A 10,000-nucleotide genomic window follows, 5' to 3' on the forward strand; every position below is an offset into this window, starting at 1 on the left:
CTAACAAACATGAAAATGCTAAAAAATGTCAGACTTCATTTTCCGTCTGCTCAAACCCTGTTTTCATCTGTGGCTTCGTCTCAACTCCCTCATTTGATCGCTGCGAGTCCTTCGTTTAAGAAAATCTATTTATTTACATGTTTTTAGAAAACAGGGGGTTCATCTGGTCCAGATCGATCCAGATCACTTCTCTCCCTGACTTTTAAGGGGACTTCACACATTACATGCTGTGTCCACAGGGGGGCGCCAAACTCTACAAATGCAAACAAGGAATATTAGGCTCCCGTGGAGCTCCGCTTGTTTTTCCTGAGTTTCTCTTTTGGCCAAATGAGGGAGTTGAGACGTTCCCGTCGTCTTGACCTCGCCGGAGAAAATATTTAAACTTGTGAACATCCGAGCGAAGGATGCACACTTCACATTCCAGCTCGTAAAAACTTAAAGCAACGTTTTAATTTGTGCTTGTAAAATCAGCAGCTCTTAGTACCTCCTAGTCTGTTTGTTTTTAACGTGTGAGAGTCAAATATTTGGTACAACAACAAGCTAAAATCATCAAAAGGTTCAAATCACACCTAAACTTTCTTCCGTTTCTACTTCATTTCATACAAACAGATAAAAATGGCTTCTTCTTTGTAAGACAAAACGAGTCTCTGAGGTGCGCAGAGGCTGAAGTACCGAGGTCGGTTTGGATTGAAGCACCCGTGAGGAGGAGGAACAAACCGTGTGGTGACAAAGCATGCAGACCCGGATCGCAATCTCCTCGATCCGGATCTAAAATCTTCATGGAGCGACTCGTTCGGTCAGTTCATCCGCTCCGTGGCACTAAGACGCAGCGACCCGCGTGTCCAAACCAAGTCTCTACCCTCCTCGCTGAAGAGCGCACTCTCAAAAACTGCATCATATCCTGGAGGGGGCGGAGTCAAGAGTTCAGGTGCACATCTTCAGGTAGGAGGGTAGGGAGTCGGTTTGCAGGCGTCAGAAAGTCTCCGAGTCCTCTGAGTCGTTCTCCGTCGTTCCCTCGCTGGACGGTCCCGAGGGGTTCCTGGGGCTGCGTGGCGCCCTGGGGCCGCTGCTCGGGCCCTTCCCCCCCTGGTGGGGCAGCTGCCTCAGCAGGGCGCCTGGGGAGGGAGCCCCAGAACTGCAAGGGGAGCAGAAAGGCATCATGGTAGCCAGTATGAGAGCCAAACAGTCAGCCACCTCTCTGCTAGGAGCGCAAGCCAGAGCAGGCGTCAGACCTGAGAGAGAGAGAGAGGGCGAGAGAGAGAGAGAGGGCGAGAGAGAGAGAGAGAGGGCGAGAGAGAGAGGGCGAGACGAGGACGTGGAGGAAGCAGGAAGGCAAAGCAGGAGACAGAGAAGGGACGGAGCAGCATTCAGTTAGAGTTCAGCCAGCTGACAGTCCACAACATGGGGGGGGGGGGGCACAGAGACATTATTAGCCCTGTTCAGAGTCTGTGACACACACACACACACACACACACACACACACGCACACACACACACAGGCAGACACACACGGGGCTGCAGTCTGAACGCCGAACAGAGGAGGGATCACGACGACATCACGGCGTGAAGCGGCGCTCTGAACAAGGCTAACGACGAGCTAAACGAGCAGTTCACTTTAAACCGGGGTTCCCACTGTGGAGGGTGACCTTTGACCTCTCACGGTCCATATCAGATTCTTCTCCCTTCAGGAGCTTGTTTTCACACTTTGGTAAATACCCTCACAACGCCGGGGCGTTGCCAGGGCAACAGTGGGAACCCGCTTTAAGAAACAAACAGTGGAGCACTGATTCATGATGCACGGCGAGCGCAGCGAGCAGCTTCACTCACCGTTCTCATCCACCGTCTGAACGTTGGCCCCTCGGGACAGGAGCTCCTGGACCGCCTTCTTCAGACCGCTGCGAGCCGCCAGGTGGAGAGGACTGACAGACACACAGCGTTATTAAATCAGAAGCCCCGCCTCCGCCTCCTCCTCCTCCTCCTCCTGCTTTTAGATACTCACGTTTGCAGCGCTGCATTTGTGGCGTTGATGAGCGCCGTGTCAGAAAGCTTCTCCAGGATCATCATCACACATTCCTCCTTTCCCTGGACAAAGAAGAAGTCAGAGTCATGTCTCTGCTGCCCCCTGCTGGCCACAACATGTACTGACCACTATCTGAAGGAACAATCAAACACGTGCTGAGGTTGATTAATTAGGAGGAGGGCGAGTGGAGCCCTCATGTGGACACTCACATTACTGCAGGCGAGATGCAGGGCGGTGTTTCCGTCTTTGTCCGTCACGCTGACGTTGGCGTTGGCGCCGGTCAACAGCACCTCTGGAGCACGAGACGCACAAAGTGTCAAACAGGAAGGACAAACAGCGTCTTAAATAGAACCAGGTGAATCAAACGGACGTCTGTACCCAGGGCGCCTGCTCGGCCTTTCTCTGCCGCCATCATCAGGGCGGTGCGACCCGATTGGTCGATAGCATCCACAGGTGCATCATGGGAGAGGAGCAGCTGGACGCAGTCGACGTGACCGGCGAACGCTGCGGCGTGAAGAGGAGTCCTGCAGGAGAGAAGGCGAGGGATGAGGACACAGCGTGAACACAGGCGCCCCCTAGCTGCAGCGGTCAGACTGCACGCCGGCGTCCTACCTGTCCTTTGAGTCTTTACAGCCTGTGATGTCGGCGCCCATGGCCTCCAGCAGGAGAGACGCACACGGCTCGTGGTCGTTCACGCTGTAAGAATAAACAAACGATGACGGGATCAGGAAACGAAGAAATCCATCACGACTTTTTAACCAATAAGAATCCAGAAGCAGCCTGAGGTACTCACACGGCGCAGTGCAGCGGCGTGAACGGATTCCCGTCAATACATCGACATCCTTTCTGCTCGAGCAGCACCTCCACACACCCCTCATGACCTGCACACACACACACACACACACACACACACACACACACACACACACACACACACACACACACACACACACACACACACACACACACACACACACACACACACACACACACACACACACACACACACACACACACACACCATCCATTCATCATCTGAGCTGCTTTTCCTGCTTGGGAGGAAGACGGAGAGAACGCACGCCATGCACGTGGAGAGCATGCAACGTGTGTGTGTGTGTGTGTGTGTGTGTGTGTGTGTGTGTGTGTGACTGACCGTAGTAGCAGGCCCAGTGGAGCGGCGTGTACCCCCGGTTATCTCTCAGCGGCGGCAGAGACGACGGCTCGGAGCAGGCGATGCACAGCAGCTCGCTCAGCCAGGAGGCGTGGCCTCGAGCCGCCGCCAGGTGGATAGCCGTACGACCTCGAGCGTCTCCGAGCAACACGGACGCTTCCTGCTCCAGCAGACACTGGATACACTCCTCCTGACCACACAGCAGCTGAGGGAGCACAGGGGGGGCGGGGCATGAGAATCAGAGAACACGGGTGGAAGAGTCTAGAACAGAAGCGTCTTCATCCAGCTGAACGCTCACCCCGAGGTGCAGCGCCGTCAGACCGTGTTTGTTGGCCACGTTGACGTTTGCTTCTCGCTCCAGCAGCAGCGACACGGCGTCCACGTGACCTCCGGCCACCGCCAGCATCAGAGGCGTCCTGCAGAAGACAAAACCATCAGAGCAAGAGGAAGAGGACGCAGCACCAAAACAACGAGAGGAAGAGGACTCACTGTCCCTGAGAGTCTGCGGCGTCGACCAGCTCTGCAGCGTCCGACTCATCCAGCAGGAGGCGCACGCACGTCGTGTGACCGTTCATCACTGGAGGGGGCGGGGACAAGAAGCAGAGAGCGCCATGAAGGTTTATGAACACGTGATTCATCAGATCATTCTGTGAGACGAGTCAAACACACGGCGAGCTCACCTGCCAGGTGGACAGGCGTGCGTCCGTGTTGGGTGTCCGTGGTGCGAGGCGACGCCCCCTGTCCAAGGAGCGTGTGGACGCAGTCCGTGTGTCCTCGGAGAGCGGCGAGGGCCAGAGGGGTCCTCCCCGACTCGTCCCCCTGATCCACCTCCCTCTCCCCCTGCAGCAGCACCTCCAGAGCCTGAGCGTGGCCGTGATACGCCTGCACACACACACACACACACACACACACACACACACACACACACCCACACACACCACCCACCCACCCACCCACCCACCCACACACACACACACACCACACACACACACACACACACACACACACACACACACACACACACCACACACACACACACACACACACACACACACACACACACACACACACACAGATAAACACACACACGAATGCATATGCACAGTTGTTTTTTTTCTGTTGACTGAAAAGGCGCTCCGATGAAAGGAGGAGACTCACGCGAGGTGAAGCGGGCTGCGGGCGCTCAGAGCTTCAGGGTCGTCATGGTGACCGTCGTCTCTGTCCCAGCAGCTGCAGGACGAGAACAGAGAAGACATCAGCAGGCGTCTATGAGTGATACCTGGAGTGTGTGTGTGTGTGTGTGTTGTGTGTGTGTGTGTGTGTGTGTGTGTGTGTGTGTGCACACTGACCAGCTCCAGACAGTGCCTGTGTCCGTAGGCTGCGGCGTAGTGGACGGGACTGTAGCCCTGTTTGTCCTTCAGAGACGCCGTGGCGCCGCTCTGCAGCAGGAACTCCAAACATCTGGAGCAGGAAAGAGAGAAACGTCAGCGAGCGTTCACTTCCTGTCAGCTGGACAGAAATCCTGAGCAAACAGGAAGTGAAGGGTTGAAACATATTTGGATTATTTATGGACACGTGACGAGGACGGCAGGCTCAGAGACTTTCTTCATTTGTAATCAGCTGTTTCACACATGTCTGTGTACTCACAGCGCCGCCTCTTTCTCCCTCTCCGCCCGAACTCCTTCACTCTCCGGCTCCAGAGCAACACGCCGCCTGCGGGGGGGGGGGGGACAGGAGGGGGGGACAGGATAAAAAAAACCTCTTTTTAATGCTCCTGACTCGAAGGTCAGTAGAAAACCACGCGAGCTGTGGGGCTTCTAATCCTCACCCCACAGTCACCTCTGGTTACCATAGCAACAGAGAGGTGTGAACTGTCTAGACAGATCGTCTCCTCCTCGCCTCACGCTCACTCACCTGCGGTCCAGGTCTGAGGCGGCAGCGTAGTGCAGGGCAGAGCGCCCCCACTGGTCAGTGGCGTTGATGGCCGTGCCACAAGCGACCAGAGTCTCCAGACACTGAAAGTGGCGGCTGGCCGCGGCGTAGTGGAGCGGCGTCCTGAAGAAGAGAAGACGAGAGAGTGAGGACAGCGCTTCCTTCCTCGTTTCCTCCTCTGTCCTCAAATACAGCCGACCAATCAGAGCGAAGCTTGTGAGCATGCTCGATGTAACGTGTTTCAATAGAAGTCAATCTGAGACGTCTGGGTGAAAGAGAAGTACGTCAGTCTGCGGGGAACTGGAGGGTTGCCGGTTCAAGTCCCAGACCAATCTGTCTGGTAGCTGGAGGGCAGAAACGATGAGGCAGGGTGTGTGTGTGTGTGTGTGTGTGTGTGTGTGTGTGTGTGTGTGTGTGTGTGTGTGACACACCTGCTGCTACACATCTCCTGATAATTAAACGTTAACGACAGGTTGGGAGCGTTCACATTTCTGAGAACAATAGAACTCAATCCGCTCGGGGACACATTGTTGGCTCCGCCCCCTCGGTGAGGGTGTGGTCACACTGCTGACATCATGACACCTGCAGGGTGACGTGTGTGTTCGTACCTGCCGCAGTTATCCCTCCTGTTGTGATCTCCTCCGCTGCTCAGGAGCAGCTTCACACACTCCACGTTCCTGCAGAGGGAGCAGCAGCAGTTAGCACGCTCCTTCTATAACCACAAGGTCAAAGGTCATCCTTCTGTTCGATGCCGGCTCGTCGTCATCAGGAGAATTAGGTGAAAGGGGAACATTTCCCAAACTTCCTCCTGTAATAATCCTCCGTGCCCTGCTTGTGCAATCACTGATTAAATCAAGATTGTTTTGGTGGCCTGAATTCCAAATAAAGTGATTTAAGATCATGTGTTCACCGCCTCTCCGTGTTTGTTGTGGAGTTTTCATGCAGAGAACAAGAAGAAGAAGGCCGACTCATCCATGCGTGAGTATCTTACCCTCCAGCCGCAGCGGCGTGCAGGCAGGTCCTCCCCAGACTGTCGGGCGTGTCGATCTGGAAGCCTGCAGACAGGACCGAGTCGTTACACATTATGCTAAACCTCCGACCTGAAGAGGGCAGCGCAGGGAGACGGAGGGAGACCAAGACAAGACACAGCAGCAGCAGAAAGACAGACGGAGACGGAGACAGGAAGGAGAGAAAGACAGGTATAAGTGTGACAGGTGAGGACAGAGGTCAGGTGACTGTGGAGGAGGACACACAGAGGAGCGCGTGGCAGAACAGAGAAGAAGTTCACATCAGGTCACCAGGACAGAAAGAAACATCGGAGATGAGACGAAGGAGCAGCTCACATCACCTATTTCAGCCCTGCTCAGAACAGGCTGTTTCTGTGTCTGTAGCTTTAAATATGTAAATGAGCTGTGTCTGACCACGCCCCCTCTCTGGAAGGGCTCGGGTGTACTCGCTGCTTTCTGGCTCCATGTCCTATTGTTTACGGTCAGAAGGCAGACTCAGAGGGCAGAACAAACACCTAGCTGTGGGAGTGTCACCCACCTGGGGGAGGGGCTACTGCCCTTTGTGATGTCATGAAGGGGAGGGGCTACTGCCCTTTGTGATGTCATGAAGGGGAGGGGCTACTGCCCTTTGTGATGTCATGAAGGGAACATCTCCAAACGGCCTGTTTGAGCAGGCAGAAGACGGAGAGGACGGACTTTTCTCATCATTGGGGGATTTGTAGATAGACTAGAGACATAGCGTAGCATTGAGTTAGCATAGTGAGGGGGACTAAAATCTGACCTGGGACTCGTGAAGGACGTAACCCTCTCTTGGGTTAGCAGCTCCTTTTCTTTTTGCTGCCTTTAAATCATGAGCAGCTCTTTCAGCCGCTGATTTAGTGCAACCAACTCAAAGAGCTCGGGCTGCAAACAACAACAAGGCTGCAGCTGCACCGACACTCAAACACATGTAAATTACTTCCTTTGTTGTCGGGCTACACGAGGAGCTCCACAGCTGCAGACACGAGGGCCGACGGGACCTTTTTTTTTTACAAAAACCATCCAAAGAGATCTGGAGCCACGGAGGACTGTCGTCTTTCCTCCTTCACATTTGTTTAATAAAGCCGGCTCCTCTGAAGTGGTCAAAACGAAGGACAAACACAAGGGAGGAGTGGAAATACAGATTTGTTTCAAAAGTGAAGGAAACTTTCTCCGATGTAAACAAGGCGCCAGCGACCGCCGCTGGAGCTCTGAAGAGGAGGCAGAGGGAGAGCGTTTTGTCGCTGGAACAATGTGACTTAAATTTGGACAGAGCTGAATGTGTGTGCTTGAGAGAAAAAAAACCTCCAATCTGATCAAGTCGCTGCCAAACAGACGAGTTTCTAATTCAGCACGGAGGCACGAAGTGTTAACAGGAAGTGCAACGAGAAAAACAAAAGCAGAGATGAAGTTGGGAGGCTGCAGGAGGAGGGGTGGGGAAAGGTTGAGTGCTACCTGAGGACAGCAGCTTCCTGCAGCAGTCGGAGTGAGCGTTCATGGCAGCCAGGTGCAGAGGGAACATGCCGTGGACTCCTCGTCTTCAGAGAGAGATGCAGAGAGGACACAACACGCTCTTTATTTCTCTGCATAACTTTGTCAATGTAACAATTCAACACAGGTTTAAATTGAAGCCGACGCTCGAACCTCGTGCAGTCGGCTCCACTGGTGATGAGCGTGTTGATGAGGAGCTCGTGACCGTAACGAGCGGCGATGTGGAGAGGAGTGTTTCCGTCTTTGTCCACACTGTCGATCTCCCCACCTGAAATAAAACCAGAAGTTATTCAGGACCAATCAGAGAGCTGCTCTCTTCCTGTGTGATCAATCAGCCAATCAGAGAGCTGCTCTCTTCCTGTGTGATCATGAAGGAAACCTGCTGTGTTGAAGCTTCTCTGACAACAATGCAGCAGCCAGTATGTCCTCCTTCTAACTTTAGATTCTGCTCCTGAATGCTCTGGATCTGATTGGACCAGAGAAGGTAGGCGGGGCTTTGAAGGCCGTTTTGGACGCCCCTGGGTTTGCCAGATATGAGAGCAGTTATCAGGTGAACAGGTGTTGCAGCGATGGAAGCGGGCAGTGGAACTGCTTCAGATAGAAGTGATTGTACCCGAGCTAAAAAGCCTCTGCATGTTTCTAATAAGCTCCAGCAGCAGAAAGCTGCTCAAACTAGGATCAGAAGAACTGGCTAAACACTGAAGCTACAGTGTCCACCACATGCAGAGCTGGCTAAACACTGAAGCTACAGTGTCCACCACATGCAGAGCTGGCTAAACACTGAAGCTACAGTGTCCACCACATGCAGACCTAGCTAAACACTGAAGCTACAGTGTCCACCACATGCAGAGCTGGCTAAACACTGAAGCTACAGTGTCCACCACATGCAGAGCTGGCTAAACACTGAAGCTACAGTGTCCACCACATGCAGAGCTGGCTAAACACTGAAGCTACAGTGTCCACCACATGCAGAGCTGGCTAAACACTGAAGCTACAGTGTCCACCACATGCAGAGCTGGCTAAACACTGAAGCTACAGTGTCCACCACATGCAGAGCTGGCTAAACACTGAAGCTACAGTGTCCACCACATGCAGAGCTGGCTAAACACTGAAGCTACAGTGTCTCTACATGCTGACCTGTGTGAGAGGAGGGGGCGGAGCCAGCTCTCTGTGATGATTAGAGTTTAGACTGCAGTACTCATTTTAAACACTAGGGGGCATCGCTCCTTTAAGAGATGCTCAGACAGAAAAACAGACTAAAGACGTCTCACCGTTCTGGATGAGGGTCTGAGATCGAGTGAAGCGTCCGTGGACCGCCGTCATGTGAAGAGGACTCTTTCCATCCCGACTCTGAGCGTGACGGACAGAAAGTGAAAAATAAATATTTACACATAGAATCAGGTCGTCATGACGTCTCTGTCAGCAGGCGGAGCGGCGTACCTGTACGTTGACGTCGGCGCCGTTATTGACCAGAAACTCCAAACACAGCGCTCCGTGTGTGGACGCCGCAGCAAAGTGCAGAGGGGTGAAACCCTTATTGTTGGACTGGCTGACGTTGGCGCCATAATCGATCAACTCACTGACGACGGCGTCCTGACCGTTAAAACACGCCAAGTGGAGCGCTGTGTTCCCAAACCCGTTGGACTCATCGATCTGTCGGACATAAAAACACAGATCTTTCATTACAGCAGTGTGCGTGTGTGTGTGTGTGTGTGTGTGTCAGCAGGGGGATTGTGTGTCCTGACCTCCACAGCCAGGTTCAGCAGACGTTTGACCACAGCGATCTGTCCGCTGGACGCCGCCGTGTGGAGGGGAGTGTACCCCCGTTTGTCCTTACAGCTGATCTCGGCCCCCTGACTCACCAGCAGACACACCACATCCAAATGACCTGCAGAGCAGGAACACAAGGGGTTAATGTTGTTAATGGAAATGAAGTTGCAACCGTTAATCTGTCCAGCAGGGGGCGCAGTGATTGAAGGTGCGTTTGTTTTCATATTAAAAGTTCGGTTGTGTTTCGTGTCAGTGTGTGATGTTTCTGTTTTTCTCTTCTCGGCGTTGAAACAAAACAAAACTCCCCCACGCAGCTTCAGGTGACTCATCGATTTCTATGAATACGTGCAGCTGACGGCTTGCAGGAAATAAACGGCGTGACGCGTCTCCAACAAACTCACCCATGAAAGCAGCCCAGTGCAGCGCGCGGCCGTCCTTCTTATCGAAGGCGTTGATGTTCGCTCCCTTGGCGAGGAGGAGGTTCACCATCTGACGAACACGTGGAGAGAGAGAGAGAGAGAGAGAGAAGAGGTCAGAGGTCAACGTACGAGAAACATCTTTGTGTTTACATGTTGCACAAGTGTGCAGCAG

General features: G+C 53.5%; 2 protein-coding genes across 2 annotated transcripts in view; one reads left to right on the plus strand and one right to left on the minus strand.

Moving 5' to 3' along the window:
* Nucleotides 1-134, plus strand: part of pikfyve (phosphoinositide kinase, FYVE finger containing) — a 7,450-nt gene extending 7,316 nt beyond the window's left edge. The window contains exon 6 of the mRNA XM_079357912.1: nucleotides 1-134. This exon is cut by the window's left edge and continues 129 nt beyond it. Within this exon, the coding sequence (XP_079214038.1) occupies nucleotides 1-119 (119 nt within the window). The 3' untranslated portion in view covers nucleotides 120-134.
* A 373-nt stretch (nucleotides 135-507) lies between these two features.
* Nucleotides 508-10,000, minus strand: part of ankrd44 (ankyrin repeat domain 44) — a 20,045-nt gene continuing 10,552 nt past the window's right edge. Inside the window, 23 exon segments of the mRNA XM_079358056.1 lie at nucleotides 508-1,232; nucleotides 1,828-1,919; nucleotides 2,000-2,082; nucleotides 2,230-2,312; nucleotides 2,399-2,544; nucleotides 2,633-2,716; nucleotides 2,814-2,901; nucleotides 3,174-3,396; nucleotides 3,490-3,607; nucleotides 3,681-3,768; nucleotides 3,872-4,073; nucleotides 4,471-4,476; nucleotides 4,478-4,652; nucleotides 4,839-4,904; nucleotides 5,106-5,246; nucleotides 5,732-5,800; nucleotides 6,115-6,178; nucleotides 7,604-7,686; nucleotides 7,793-7,907; nucleotides 8,911-8,989; nucleotides 9,080-9,292; nucleotides 9,385-9,527; nucleotides 9,811-9,898. Coding sequence (XP_079214182.1) covers nucleotides 973-1,232; nucleotides 1,828-1,919; nucleotides 2,000-2,082; nucleotides 2,230-2,312; nucleotides 2,399-2,544; nucleotides 2,633-2,716; nucleotides 2,814-2,901; nucleotides 3,174-3,396; nucleotides 3,490-3,607; nucleotides 3,681-3,768; nucleotides 3,872-4,073; nucleotides 4,471-4,476; nucleotides 4,478-4,652; nucleotides 4,839-4,904; nucleotides 5,106-5,246; nucleotides 5,732-5,800; nucleotides 6,115-6,178; nucleotides 7,604-7,686; nucleotides 7,793-7,907; nucleotides 8,911-8,989; nucleotides 9,080-9,292; nucleotides 9,385-9,527; nucleotides 9,811-9,898 — 2,709 coding nt within the window. The 3' untranslated portion in view covers nucleotides 508-972.

This window comes from Symphodus melops (assembly GCF_947650265.1).
Source record: "Symphodus melops genome assembly, chromosome: 12".
NCBI lineage: Eukaryota > Metazoa > Chordata > Actinopteri > Labriformes > Labridae > Symphodus > Symphodus melops.